At 44.8% G+C, this 15,152-nt stretch overlaps 1 protein-coding gene across 15 annotated transcripts in view; it reads left to right on the forward strand.

Annotated features, from left to right (window-relative positions):
- The window catches only part of PML (PML nuclear body scaffold), a 52,143-nt gene that overhangs the window by 15,653 nt on the left and 21,338 nt on the right, over positions 1-15,152 (forward strand). For all 15 annotated transcript variants that reach the window (XM_019010263.4, XM_019010267.4, XM_019010262.4 and 12 more), the window contains 2 exon segments: positions 12,544-13,124; positions 14,566-14,636. In XM_019010263.4, the coding sequence (XP_018865808.2) occupies positions 12,544-13,124; positions 14,566-14,636 (652 nt within the window).

A 15,152-nucleotide genomic window follows, 5' to 3' on the forward strand; every position in this document is an offset into this window, starting at 1 on the left:
AATTTTTAACAAGACTTGAAATTAACAAGCTTTTGGCATAGTGGTGCACGCCTGTAGTCCCAGCTACTAGGGAGACTGAGGTGGGAGGATCACTTGAGCCTCAGAGGTTGAGGCTGCAGTAAGCCATAATCATGCCATTGCACTCCAGCCTGGGCAACAGAGCGAGGCCTTGTCTCTAAAAAAAAAAGAAAGAAATTAACAAGCTTTTCTCATTGATTGCTAACTGATGAAATTAAAAACTATTAATAGAACCATGGCCAGCCAGCCAGACAGCCATTGAGCAATCACTTATTGAGCATTTATTTCATGACTGGTGTTATGATAGCTATTGCCAGATGAAAAAGAATGCCTGCCTTCAAAGCTTGAATTTGTGGAGAGTTTCAGTCTATGGATAAGTTGCATGTGTGTGCAGCCTTGTACTCTATGGCAAGAACCCAGAGGTCCCAGAAGACACATTCAGATGAAGTGCTGTGGCAGTTTTAAGAAGAGAAAACTTGTATTTATGTGGGAGGGTCAGGGAAACCCTGATATTTTAGCATTTGGGCTACACCTTGAAGGGTTTATTTGTCTCTATAAGTTGCATCTAAAACAAACTGTATAAATCAGTGACTTTTTTTTAGTTAGTAGCTTAAGCAAAAGCTGGATTGATGGCTGATGTAAGTGAATAGGGGTCAAGCTGGCCTCTGACCTGACCAATTAGATATTCAGATTGTGTCACCAGGAGGTACTTTCTCTGTATTTCTTGTGACCTGGCTTTCTTCCAAGACTGGTCCATTCACGGAAGGGTTTACTCCTCATGGGTGCCAGATGATTGCAACAACTCCAGAGGTTACACCCTCAGCCCCAAATTCAAGGGGAAAAGAGTGTGAATCTCTCCCAGCATTCCAAGCTAAATCTCAGTGTGTCTTTGATTGGGTCAGGTTCCTCTCCCTGCAAAGGTGGCTCAGGCTAGGGGGGGTTCTCAGATTAGCTTAAGCCTGAGTCATATGCTCCCCCAAAGCTCATGGACTGAGAACAGGAATGTGTGGCTACCTAAAGGCAAAGTCCAGTTTCATATTGGTACAAGAAGAAAGAAGAATGTGCCTTTAATACATCTTAGAAAAAATGTCCAATAGCCACCGTAAATGACAGCAAAGAAGAAAAAAACACTCCAGGTATATGGAAGGCAGTGGAACAGAAACTGAAGTGCAGGGGACAGGTTTGAAGCCAGCCTCAAGTGAAACACCCTGACCCCTTGGTGCCTGGGTAAACTCTTTTCAATAGAAAGCCATCCTTTTCCAGCCAGGTTAGGGAATGGGCTGTTCAGGCTGCATGCAACCTTTCCTGTTGACAAAGTAGAGCACTATCCTGCCATTTGAGATGTTTTTCCTGTGCTATTCTCCTAATTCCCACACCCTCCTGTAAGATTATCAGGAAGAGAGAACTGTTCCCTTTGTACAAACAAGGCGAGAGGCCAGAGAGTTAACAGGAGCTTCCCAAAAGGGAGAGCTTGCCAGAGCCGGGGCCAGAACAGGATGCAGGGTTTCCTGATTGCAGAATGGGTGCCCCTTTCCTACTCCTGCTGGACTCTACATTCAGGCAGCCCACAGCTAATGACTGCACTGAGTTGCAAAAAGAATTCTAAAAGTTGTTTCTTAAGAATTTAGAGTGTATCTTAAGTAAGCATGCAATTTAAGCAATGTTGAACTTAATTTTCCCTTTTACAGAAGATAAAGAAACTAAAGTGAAATTAGACTTGCTGAACTTCAAAGAAATAATTCTTCATCTTAAAATATTTTCCTAAAAGGTCCCTCTAAGATTAAGAAAAAAACCCCCAAGACATTAAGTGGTTGGACTCATTTTGTTTTTTGAAACAGAGTCTCGCTCTGTTGCCCAGGCTGGAGTGCAATGGCGCAATCTTAGCTCACTGCAACCTCCGCCTCCCGGGTTCAAGCAATTTGCCTGCCTCAGCATCCCGAGTAGCTGGGATTACAAGCGCCTGCCACCACTCCTGGCTAATTTTTGTGTTTTTAGTAGAGACAGGGTTTCACCATCTTGGCCAGGCTGGTCTTGAACTCCTGACCTCGTGATCCACCCACCTTGGCCTCCCAAAGTGCTGGGATTACAGGCGTGAGCCACCGTGCCTGGCCATTTTTTTGTATTTTTAGTAGAGATGGGGTTTCGCCATGTTGGCCAGGCTGGTCTCGAACTCCTGATTTCAGGTAATCCACCCACCTCGGCCTCCCAAAGTGCTTGGATTACAGGCAGAAGCCACCATGCCCAGCCTCATATCGTTTGTTTTTAATGAAATGCTTCTATTTTACATGGTAGTAACTGAGTCTCTGCAATGAAAGATCAAGATGGTTGGCTTCCATCCTTCTAGTTTTGGTTCTATGTCAATAGGACTGTAAAGTTCACCACTGGTCTTTTTACTTTAACATCACTTTTCCCAAGTTTTGTATTTTGATTGAGCTCTTAATTGGATAGATATTATCAATAAGCAATTTTTTTTTTCCAAGAAGGACTTTTTTGTTCTGAATTCCTTGAGTCTCTTGGTGTTGAGAATGTCTTTGGGTTACTCTGATACTTGAATAATATCTCGGCTGGGTATAATATTCTTAGGTCACAATCACTTTCACAATTTTGTAGACACTGCTGCATTATCTTCCAGCATCAAATGTTCATTAGGACAGCTCTGGGGTCAAACTGACTTGCTTTTTCTGTCTTTATGCCTAAAGATATTTTTTATTCTTGAAATTTATTAATTTAACCAAGCTGTCTTGGTGTTTAACATTTTGTATCAAATTATTCTGGAACCTAGCATGCTCCTTCAATCTAAAAATTATCTTTATTTCAATTGCTTAAATTACTTCTCCTCCATCTTCCTTTTCTTCCTTCTCATTTTCTTCTTTTTCTTGCTCTATTACCAATAGTATCACAATTTGTAATTTATTAACTTTAGGTGTGTTCAGTTTAGTAATATAATAGTACTACTACCATTTAGGGTGGGGGAACTTATTTACTTAATGACTTAATGAATGAGTAACAAAGATTAGAACCACCATATACATTCACTTGATACATATTTTTATAAAAGTGCTTGAGAATATCAGAATTATTTATGTCACACAAGGAGTTACTGCCTGTTTTCTGTGTCACCAGATTCTATTAACATTTAATGATTACCTTTACTCTTTGAATTTTGAATTTTGTAACAAATTCCTGCTGTGGCATATTTTGCAATTTGGTTATGTTCTGCCAAAGCTGTAACAGTAGGTGAGGTGTTTCAAATTTGGCATGACTGAATAGAAGAGCTGCCCGTTCTCACCATATGTTACTCAACTCATATATTGCTATGTTATTTTTACCTTACTCATCAAATTATCTTTTCTCTTATACATGGCTTTAATTAATTGATTATTTTAGGTATTTCCATCTCTGGACATTTCATGTACTGAAAATAGATCAGATTTAAATAAAATAGCTTTATAATCAGTATTTATGTGATAAACTCTGTCTTATTTCTTGCAACATTTACCGGCATGTAAATCCAAATTGAATATTGGTTAATGTTCAGCAATATTCAATACTATATAATTGTAGTGTATTGTTATGAAAGTCAATGAATTTCCCCCCATGATGTACTTTGTTCCAAAATTTGAATCTCCTTTAATAACATATAACACATAAGATGCTTAACAAATTTCTCACTGCTGACACTATTTGGATTGTACTTATGACAGGCATACTGGCCATCACCTCAGCATATGAGGATAACCATATTTTAGAAATACCATGCTGGTGGCACTGGGGAGAGCTGATTGGAGCTGGAGAGACCAGAGGCAGGGAGGCCTCTTAGGACATCGTGCTCAAGGAGATAAGCAATAATTGAGGCAAGAACAGAGGCAGTAGCAGTGGGAACTGCTGGGACAGGTTTAGGAGCCAGCATTCTGCCTTAATCATCTTTACACCCTTGCCGCATGCCTAGACCTAGTTGGTACTTAGTAATTTTGGGGGGGGGCAGGTTTTGAGATGGAGTCTCACTCTGTCTCCCAGGCGGGAGCGCAGTGGCGTGATCTCAGCTCACTGCAACCTCTGCCTCCTGGGTTCAAGTGACTCTGTTACCCTCAGCCTCCCGAGTAGCTGGGATTACAGGTGCCCGCCACCACACTCAGCTAATTTTTGTATTTTTATTAAAGACGGGAGGCCGAGGCGGGTGGATCACAAGGTCAGGAGTTCGAGACGAGCCTGACCAATATGGTGAAAACGCGTCTCTACTAAAAATACAAAAATTAGCTGGGCGTGGTGGCGGGTGCCTATAGTCCCAGCTACTCAGTAGGCTGAGGCAGGAGAATCGCTTGAACCTGGAAGGCAGAGGTTGCAGTGAGCCGAGATCATGCCACTGCACTCTAGCCTGGGTGGCAGAGCGAGACTCTTTCTCAAAAAAAAAAAAAAAAAAAAAAGAAAAGAAAAGAAATCGTTGAAGCCATAGAGGACAGGGAGGCATCCAGGAGTGGCCATTGAATGGTGGTGCCATTCCCCACCATAAAGATGGCAGGAGAAACAGGGAACCCACGTGGCAGTGTACCCGCCGCCTATTGAATGAGTGACATGATCCAGGGGAACACTGCCCACTATGGATACACCAGCCATATGCCTCGGGAGCAGGTACCTGTGTAGAAAAGAGTGGAGAAGAAAAAGCACAAACTTTCTCCTCCCCATTCCTGGGTGTGGCACCAGCATCAGACAGGAGTTCAAACAGTGCTTCCTTTCACTGCTTTCCTTGCTGCTTTTCTATTCTGGTATCTTCTTCTCCAAGACCTCAGGCTTTCCCCTCTCCAACACTACCTTCTCAGCCAATAAATCACTGGAGGGGAGGTCCATAGGAATAATGCATTCACTCTCTTCAAATATCCCTGGCTCTAGAATTACCCATCTCCTCTCCTGGTTTCAGAAATCTTGTTTTTTCAATGGTGAGATAGCAGGAAACTGATCTGGTAAAATGCATTCATACTACTGTATAAATGATTGATGGATCCTTTTAACTGTAGTTACTTGAATTTCCAAAAGAGCTCTCTTTTACCACTCTACCAAAGTGAAAGTGCCAAGTTGCTGCATGGAAATGGGACCGGTAGAGGAGAGTTTTTGGTCACCATTCAGGCAAGCCAGGTGGTACCAGCTCTCCTTCACTGGTCCTATTTCATAACATTTTTTGCTTCTTGCATTTTAGAGCTACCAGTTTCCTAGAACAGCAGAAGTAGCATGCTCCCCTGGCCCAACCAACAGGTGCGGCTATAGTGGCCTATCTGTACTGGGGAGGGGACACCCCAAATCTGACACTGACAGGTTCACCCAACAGCAGGGATGTCCTGTGCCATGTGTAATACCCCCTCTTCTTTCATAGCTCCAGAATGTCCAATGACTACATAGCACTGTGCTGAGTCCTTCACATACACCAGCCTGTCTTTGTGCTTGTAACAGTCTATAAGGGAAGCATTATTACTCCCATTCTACAGGTGGGGAAATTAAGACTCAGAGAGAAAAGGTAATTTGCTCAAGGCCTTGTAGCTAGAAATTTGGAAGAGCTAACACATACCACTCTTGGCATGGCAGTTTAGACATGGACAGCTTTAGGATGGGGAGACTGAGAACCCAGGAAACATGTTGAGGCTTCTATTAAAATACACTACTCGGCCAGGTGAGGTGACTCATGCCTGTAATCCCAGCAATTTGGGAGGCCGAGGTGGGCAGATCACGAGGTCAAGAGATTGAGACCATCCTGGCCAACATGGTGAAACCCTGTCTCTACTAAAAATACAAAAATTAGCTGAGTGTGGTGGTGCACGCCTATAGTCCCAGCTACTCAGGAGGCTGAGGCAGGAGAATCGCTTGAACCCAGGAGGCAGAGGTTGCAATGAGCCGAGATTGCCCCACTTTACTCCAGCCTGGCAACAGAGCGAGACTCCATCTCAAAATAAATAAATAAATAATAAAAATAAATAAATAAAATAAAATACACTACTCAGGAGGCTGAGGTGAGAAGATCACATGAGCCCAGGAATTCAAGTCCAGCCTGGGCAACATAGCAAGACCCTGTCTCTGAAAAAAAAATTAACAGTGTGGCTATTTCACTGAAGAATCATAAAGGGATAAATGAAACAATACATTCCAGAGACGAGAAAGAGCTTTGTTGTAATACCTAGATGGGATGTTCTTTGAGTGTTCCCCATTGCTTCCTATTTAAAGTCCAAACTCCTTTACTTAGAATTGATTATAGAAAGTTTAGGAAAATCTAAATAGGTGAAAAGGAGGGACGAGAGAAAGAGGAAACTACTATCACTCCAGACCTTTTCCTTTCTTTTTTGCTATCTCTGTGATCATCTAAAACAAAATGAACAATATTTAGTGTTGTATAACTTGCTTTTCTTATAAATAGTCATGAAGATCTTTCAAAAAATATATAGTTTTGAATTTTTTAGGCAGTGGCATCTTTTTTTTTTTTTTTTTTTTTTGAGATGGAGTCTCGCCTGTCGCCCAGGCTGGAGTGCAGTGGCACGATCTCGGCTCACCGCAAGCTCCACCTCCCGGGTTCATGCCATTCTCCTGCCTCAGCCTCCTGAGTAGCTGGGACTACAGGCACGTGCCACCACGCCCGGCCAATTTTTTGTATTTTTTAGTAGAGACGGGGTTTCACCATGTTAGCCAGGATGGTCTCGATCTCCTGACCTCGTGATCCACCCGCCTCAGCCTCCCAAAGTGCTGGGATTACAGGCGTGAGCCGCCGCGCCCGGCCAGGCAGTGGCATCTATTGATTGTATGGTTTCTTTCATTTCTTCAGTAATTATAGTGTCTTTACTATGGTGAGAGTAAATAGTCCACTATGTTTTCTCCTTCGAGATGTAATTTTACACATTTGACTTTGCGATTCATTGGAAGCATATCTGGGTATGAAACAAGAAGCAAGGCTCTAACTTCATTCCTGCCCCCTACCCTCCTCCCTAGCCAATTTCTCTGATTCCAATTGTTGAAAACCCCTTTAATGTCCATCAGTTTGGGCTGCTGGCTGGGTGCAGTGGCTCACGCCTGTGATCCCAGCACTTTGGGAGGCAGGGGCTGACGGATCACCTGAGGTCAGGAGATCGAGACCAGCCTGGCCGGCATGGTGAAACCCCGTCTCTACTGAAAATACAAAAGAATTAGCCAGGTGTGGTGGCGTACACCTGTAGTTCTGGCTGCTTGGGAGGCTGAGGCAGGAGAATCGCTTGAACCCAGGAGGTGGAAGTTGCAATGAGTTGAGATCACTCCACTGCACTCCAGCCTGGGTGACATAGTGAGACTCTCTAAAAAAGAAAAAAGAGAAAAAGATGGGTTGCTTTCTTTGTTATATAAAATATTACATTTCTATAGATGCCAGGGACTACATCAGGCCTATCTGGTCTGTTCTACTGATCCTTCTCTTGACTCTTGAACTAGTACCATATTCTCTTAATAATGGCATTTCTATAATGTGTTATCCCTTCCTTACACTGATTCCTCAAACATTTCTTAGCAGCTGGTCATAGTGGCTTAGGCCTGAAATCCCAGCACTTTGGAGGCCAAGGTGGAAGGATCACTTGAGCCCAGGAGTTTGAGACCAGCCTGGGCAAAATGTTGAGACTCTGTCTCTATAAAATTAAAAATTTTTTTCTTAGCTATTTTATCTGTTTGTTCCTTTATATGAAATTTAGAAACCTAGCCAGGCGTGGTGGCTCACGCCTGTAATCCCAGCACTTCTGGGAGGCCGAGGTGGGTGGATCACCTGAGATCAGGAGTTCGAGACCAGCCTGGCCAACATGGTGAAACCCCATCTCTACTAAAAATACAAAAAAAATTAGCCAGGCATGGTGGCTCACACCTGTAGTCCCAGCTACTTGGGAGGCTGAGGCACAAGAATCACTTGAACCAGGGAGGCAGAGATTGCAGTGAGCCAAGATTGTGCCACTGCACTCCAGCCTGGGCAACAGAGTGAGATTCAGTCTCAAAAAAAAAAAAAAGAAAGAAAGAAAGAAAAGAAATTTAGAATACTTTGGTTAAGTTTCAAAAATAATTTAAATTGCCTTAAACCTGTTTATTAACTCGAGGAGAATTAATGATCTTATAATATTTAGTCTCTCTTTTTGGGACCTTGAAACAGTCTTCTGTTTTTTTTAGACTTTATCTCTTAGTAGGTTTTTGTCATTTTCTAGGTATTTTGTACCTTTTTTTTTTAATTTAAAAAAAGTTTTTTAGAGATGGAGTTCTTGCTAAGTTGCCCAGGCTGGCCTGGAACTCCTGGGTGTAAGCAGTCCTCTCACCACAGCCTCCTTAGTAGCTGGGACTATAGGCACACAATCATGGCTTTGTAGAATTTTTTAAATAGCTGCTGTGAATGGGAAGATGGATTTTTTCCCATTTTTTTTTCATTTGCTTTGCTAAGATAGAGTTATGCTATTTTTCTTTCTTAATTATTATGTAATCTAGCCACTTTGGTGAGCAATTTCTTAAGTTAGTGGTGTTTTTGCTCATTGTTTTGAGTATTCCAGAAGCAAATAGATGTTATTTTGCCTTTCTGAAGATACAGTTAAGTCTGGGTTCTTGTCATGGAGCCCTTCTGGGCAGTTTCCCACTTCACCTCTGCCTCCTCCAAAGTGCCAAGCACGCAGCAGGTACTCAGTGAGTGTCCTCTGAATGAAGGTAAAGGAACCGCTTGGCTAAGAAGGTCATTCCTGGCCCTGGGTGGCAGCCCTTTGATTCAGGGTCTGCACCTCAGTCTTACCAGAGGGCTGGGGGCTTTTAGACCCAAGTGTCTGATTCAGGCTAGCCACCTCACAGACACTTGCTGCCCATTTCCATCTGGAGGGACAGCAGGGGCCAGTCACCCTAGGGAGACCCCATTCAGGACAAAAGAAGCTTAGAAAAAGGACCCAGTGGAGGCTATGGCCATCCAGAACGTCTTGCTCTCTATCTAGCCAGGCTGCCTGAGGCGTGCCCTTCCAGGCTTGGAGCCCTGTCTCCAAGGAAGGGGATCCAACATCAGACACAGCCCCTCTCCCCAAGTGTCCAAGATCCAAAGGGGGAAAATAACAACTGTTTCTTATTCTCTTCCCTTTATTCCTATACCCTGTAGAATTGCCCACATTTATTAGTATTCTGTTTTTTAATTTCAAAAAAAGGAATACATTCATACATTCACAAGGCTCAAACATAATCTAAAAAGGTATACAGTGAATGACTTACTCTAACCTCATTCCACCCATCCCATAGCCACTTTTATTAATTTGCATGTCCTTTTAATATTTATTTATTCAAATACAATCAACTATGAAGATATTCTTATTTTTCCCCATTCTTACACAAAAGGTAGCATCTGATACACACATTTCTGCACCTTGATTTCTAACTTAAAATATATATCATAATAATACAAATAGTTAGCATTTATTGAACACTCATTGTATGCCAGTCATTTTTCAAACTTTTATCCATATATTAACTCATTTAATCTTTCCAGTACTCCTATTATTAACCTCATTTCTCCATGGAGAATTTTCCTTATCAGTATATAAAGAGCTTCCTCAATGGCTTACAGCTACATAGTATTCCGTTGTATGGGTGGATCATAATTTATGTAACTAATTGCCTTGTGAGGGACACGTGGGTGGCTTCTAATTCTTTGCTATTGTGGACTGTGCTGCAGTGAATATATTGTATGGATATCATCTTGTTATGTGTAGAGATAGAGCTGCAGAGCAGATCCAAAGAAAGAGGATTGCTGGGTTAAATGCATTTGTAATTCTGATGGGTATTGCCAAATTGCCTTCTGTAGAGTTATTAGTTCTTTTCATAATTGCTTAGTATTTCTAATGAAATGTAGCATTGATGAGCACTATGTATCAGTCTGGCTGGCTAGTAGGCTCTCTGTTGGTGGTTCCAGAACAAGTTGATCTCAACGTAGTCCCAGATGAGACCCTTTCTTCTGGCCTCAGGTGGGCTGACTTATTCCTTTTTTTTTTTTTTTTTTTTTTTGAGATGGAGTCTTGCTCTGTTGGCCAGGCTGGAGTACAGTGGTGCAATTTTGGCTTACTGTAACCTCCACCCCCTGGGTTCAAGCAGTTCTCCCACCTCAGCCTCCCAAGTAGCTGGGATTACAGGCGCACACCACCAAGACTTATTCTTATCACTGCTGGTGAGAGTAAATTACAGCAATATTTCTGGGGAACTAACAGTATTTTCCCTGGTAATATTTGAAGAAGCAGCCTTATAATGGTTAAGAACATGGACTCTAAGCTGGACTGCCTGGGTTTTTATATTTTCTTTTGCTGCTGTAACAAATTACCACAAATTTAGGGGCTTAAAACAATGTAAATGTATTCTCCTATGGTTCTGGAGGTAAGAAGTCTGAAACAGGTCTCACTGAGGTATATAAAGGTGTCAGCAGGCTTTGCTCCTTTGGGAGGCTCTCAGGGAGAATGTTTTCTTGCCTTTCCCAGCTTCTAGAGGCTGCCCACATTCCTTGGTGCATGGCTCCTTTCTGTCTTCAAAGCCGGCAACATCACAACATTCCCACCTCTGCATTCATCACATCTCCTCTCATTCTCCTGCCTCCCTGCCCTTTCCTTTGTAAGGATTCACGTGATTACGTTGAACCCACCCAGATAATCTAGAATAATCTCTTTATCTCAAGGTCCTTAATTGAATAACACCTGCAAAGACCCTTTTGCCATAGTAAGGTGACATATTCACAGGTCTCAGGAATTTGCACGTGGACATCTTTAGAGGCCACTATTCTGCTACTACAGTTTGCATCTAGACTCTACCACTTACTAATCGTGTGATCTTGAACAAATTATTTTGCCTCTTGCACCAGTTTTCTCATCCTTAAAATGGGGATAATAATGGTATCTATTCCACTGGATTGTCAGGAGGACTGAATGAGTAAATATTTGCCAATGCTTATAATAGTGTCTGAGACACAATAAATGCTATGGAAGTATCTGCTAGCTAAAATATATTAACAAGGCCAGGCACGGTGGCTCACACCTGTAATCCCAGCACTTTGGGAGGCCAAGGCGGGTGGATCACCTGAGGTCGGGAGTTCAAGACCAGCCTGACCAACATGGAGAAACCTCGTCTCTACTAAAAATACAAAATTAGCCGGGGTGGTGGCGCATGCTTGTAATCCCAGCTACTCGGGAGGCTGAGGCAGGAGAATTGCTTGAACCCGGGAGGCAGAGGTTGCGGTGAGCTGAGATGGTGCCATTGCACTCCAGCCTGGGCAACAAGAGCGAAACTCCATCTCAAAAAAAAAAAACCAAATAAAAATATTAAAATACAAACACTTTGATCTAGCAAGCCTATATTTATAATCTATTTCATAGGAACAAAAGCTTCCATGATTAGGCTATATAACTTGGATATTACTAAAGTGTTGTCCATATTGGCACCAAAAGAAAAAAAAGGAAAGGAAAATGAAAGAAAGAAAATGCACAAACAGGAAATTACCTGAATGCCAGCAAAACGACAGTGATTGAATCAATTGTGGCCCATCTGGGATATACCAGAGCTATTAAAGAGAATACATCTGATCTGTGCCTATGCACCTAGAGGAATGCTCTGAGTGAAAGTTCGTTGAGAGGAGGAAGTTCAAAGTAATTATATGACTTGATTTATTTCTTTCTTTTTTTTGAGACGGAGTTTTGCTCTTGTTGCCCAGGCTGGAGTGCAATGGCACCATCTGGGCTCACCGCAACCTCCGCCTCCCGGGTTCAAGCAATTCTCCTGCCTCAGCCTCCTGAGTAGCTGGGATTACAGGCATGCGGCACCACACCCGGCTAATTTTGTATTTTTAGTAGAGACGGGGTTTCTCCATGTTGGTCAGGCAGGTCTTGAACTCCCGACCTCAGTTGATCCACCCGCCCCGGCCTCCCAAAGTGCTGGGATTACAGGCGTGAGCCACCGCGCCCGGCCGATTTCTTTCTTTCTTTTTTTTTTTTTTTTTGAACAAACATCAGCCCCCAAAATTGTTGTAGATATCTAGGTCAATCATTTAACATGTTCTGTTTCTTCCTCTGGGAAATATGTATAACGATAATTCTCACTCAAGGGGCTCTTGCAAAGGTTAAGTGGCATGGCTGACATGTGTCAAGTCTGTACCATCCTGCAAGCAGCAGCCCAATCTGGCATTTGTGTAAGGCGGTTTCAGTGGAGAGATGTGTGGAAGGGTGCACCCCACGATGCTCACCTGGTGCTTCCTCGGTGGGGAAGGGAAATTCAGAAGTGGTGGAAAGAGATGATTGTCGTTTCGTATATCTTTGTATTGTTTCCCGGATGTTGAAATTGTTACTGTAGTAACTTTTTATACTCATGTGTTATTGGTAGTTTGGATACTATCACCATAACCACAAACACTGAATTAGGAAAAGCAGAAACCTAGAAACATGCCATGATTCAAAGTCTGGTATTTTTGGAAGAGGAATTTAATAACGAACGTTTTAAGAGGAAAAAGTCAGGAGAGTCCTAACCCAGGCCAACCTTGTGTGTCCACAGCATCTACTGCCGAGGATGTTCCAAGCCGCTGTGCTGCTCGTGCGCGCTCCTTGACAGCAGCCACAGTGAGCTCAAGTGCGACATCAGCGCAGAGATCCAGCAGCGACAGGAGGAGCTGGACGCCATGACGCAGGCGCTGCAGGAGCAGGATAGTGCCTTTGGCGCGGTTCACGCGCAGATGCACGCGGCCGTCGGCCAGCTGGGCCGCGCGCGTGCCGAGACCGAGGAGCTGATCCGCGAGCGCGTGCGCCAGGTGGTAGCTCACGTGCGGGCTCAGGAGCGCGAGCTGCTGGAGGCGGTGGACGCGCGGTACCAGCGCGACTACGAGGAGATGGCCAGTCGGCTGGGCCGCCTGGATGCTGTGCTGCAGCGCATCCGCACGGGCAGCGCGCTGGTGCAGAGGATGAAGTGCTACGCCTCGGACCAGGAGGTGCTGGACATGCACGGTTTCCTGCGCCAGGCGCTCTGCCGCCTGCGCCAGGAGGAGCCCCAGAGCCTGCAAGCTGCCGTGCGCACCGACGGCTTCGACGAGTTCAAGGTGCGCCTGCAGGACCTCAGCTCTTGCATCACCCAGGGGAAAGGTAAGCACGCACGCCACCTTCCTGGGCGGCCTGTGCCTCTGCTGCACCCTAGGGAAGGCGAGTCAGAAGAGATCATCTCCATTTGACAGAAAAGAAAACTGGGTGTTTATTCAGTCTTTGGGGGTTGGTAAGGTCTTAGGTTCCAGGACAAGGGGGAGATGAGGCCCTGACAAAGGGCTGCAGCCACCCAGAGGGGACACGTTTTACTAATTTACAAGACTCTGTGGATTGACCTAGCGATGACTCATGGGGAACACGTGAAAGTTGAAAAACTGCAAAGCTGAGAATCAGACCCAGTATCATTTTGGCGCCAGAGGGACCAACCACTTCAGGAGGTTCTCTTAAGCCACCAGTGTCTCGGAACAGAGAAGTCAATTGGGACCTGGGGTTACGGTAGAAGGGGGCTAAGAAAACCTCCTGGGGATGGTTGGATGCTTACCCAAAACCATACAGTGGCTCAGTGGAGGAGATCCCTTGTCTGCAGGATGACCTGCTGTCTGCCAACCTTTGTGCACCCTGCCTAGTGTTGGACACTTGAGAGGTAAGGAGACACAGACTAGTTTCTGATCTCAAGGAGCCAGAGCCACTTCACGTAGCTGGAGAATGAGACAGTGCTCAGCTCTGCAATCCAAATCCGGGAGATGTAGCAGCTGTGTATTAGCTGGAACAGGGGGGCTTTCAAAATAAGGGGTAGGGGGAGTGCGCCGGAGAGTCTCCAGGACCCTTAGACTAAATCTCCAAGCTGGAATGTGAGCTCTGAGCAGCTAGTATAGGATGCCCTTACTGGGAAAGGGGAGGGAGGCTACGGAATCTGAAGGCACCTGGGTAGGGTGCCAGTGACAAAGAGCTTATTTACTTCTCCTGGAGCTGGACATGGGTCATGAAGGATAATCTTAGAGGGCCTGGACCTGTGCCTTCTCCACCTAGGCAGTGAATGTCACCCATATTAAGGAAATGACCCCACAGAGTTTACACAGCTTGCCTTGGGTGTTATAACTGGGCAATAGCAGAGAGAAGGGTTATTTTATTCTGAAGCATAAGAGATTTAGATTTAATAAAAACCAGGCTGCAGATAAGGAAGATCATGGAGCTCTCACTATATGTAGAGAGTCAGTGAGCCGGTAGTGATGGCTTTATGATTGTGCACACTTAGCCTTGCTGTTGGCTCAGAGATGGAGAGAGGTGCACTTGGGGTTTGGAGCCAAAAGCAAGCACTCTAATGCCACCTCTCTTTCCCTTCTGGCTGGGTTCCTGCCCACTGCATTCGAGAGAGCGCTCCTTCCAGCTGCCGCTCCAGGGAGTTGTCCAGTGCTGTGGGATGCCCTGGAAAATAGGTATCCTGGAAAAGCAACAGGGACTTCCTCTCTATCACTGTCCCAGGTCAGGATGTCCTTTACCAGCATGTCCTTGACCTGCCTGTGACCTTCTTTGTGTTCTACAGATGCAGCTGTATCCAAGAAAGCCAGCCCAGAGGCTGCCAGCACTCCCAGGGACCCTATTGACGTTGACCTGGTGAGATGGGTTTGAGGTCTGAAGGGGTGGTGGTGGGGCCCAGCAGGTCAGGCAGGTTGTGAGTCCTGCTGTCCCTGTGTGTGCACAGGTGTGTCCCTGAGTGAGGGACAGCAAGTGGCTGGACTGGAAATTTCAGTGAGAGGAAGTAAAGGAAGACATTAACGAAGGGTTGGCTGGCTAGCTGGCTCTGACTCTAGGCTCCTAAATGCCAAAGTTGCTCTTGATGGGCCATGAGCCAGGTTCAGTGGGGGTTAGATGTGGGGTAGACAGTCGGCCACAGATCAGAGCTGCTGCAGAGGGAATTCCAGCATTAGATGGCATATTAGTGCCTTCCAGCCATGAGAAACTATGGTTGTCAGATGTATGGTTAGATATAGGGTCAGCAGCCCTGAGGGATGTGCAGATGTCCTCTCCCCTCCTACACCCTACCCCCAATGTGTGAGCCTTCTCTTGGAGTCAGAATAGGTGGGCCTTCTCCTGCTCTTTCCCCACAGATGGTTCTTGGAAAGGAATGGG

This window comes from Gorilla gorilla, chromosome 16 (genome assembly GCF_029281585.2).
Source record: "Gorilla gorilla gorilla isolate KB3781 chromosome 16, NHGRI_mGorGor1-v2.1_pri, whole genome shotgun sequence".
Taxonomy (NCBI): domain Eukaryota; kingdom Metazoa; phylum Chordata; class Mammalia; order Primates; family Hominidae; genus Gorilla; species Gorilla gorilla.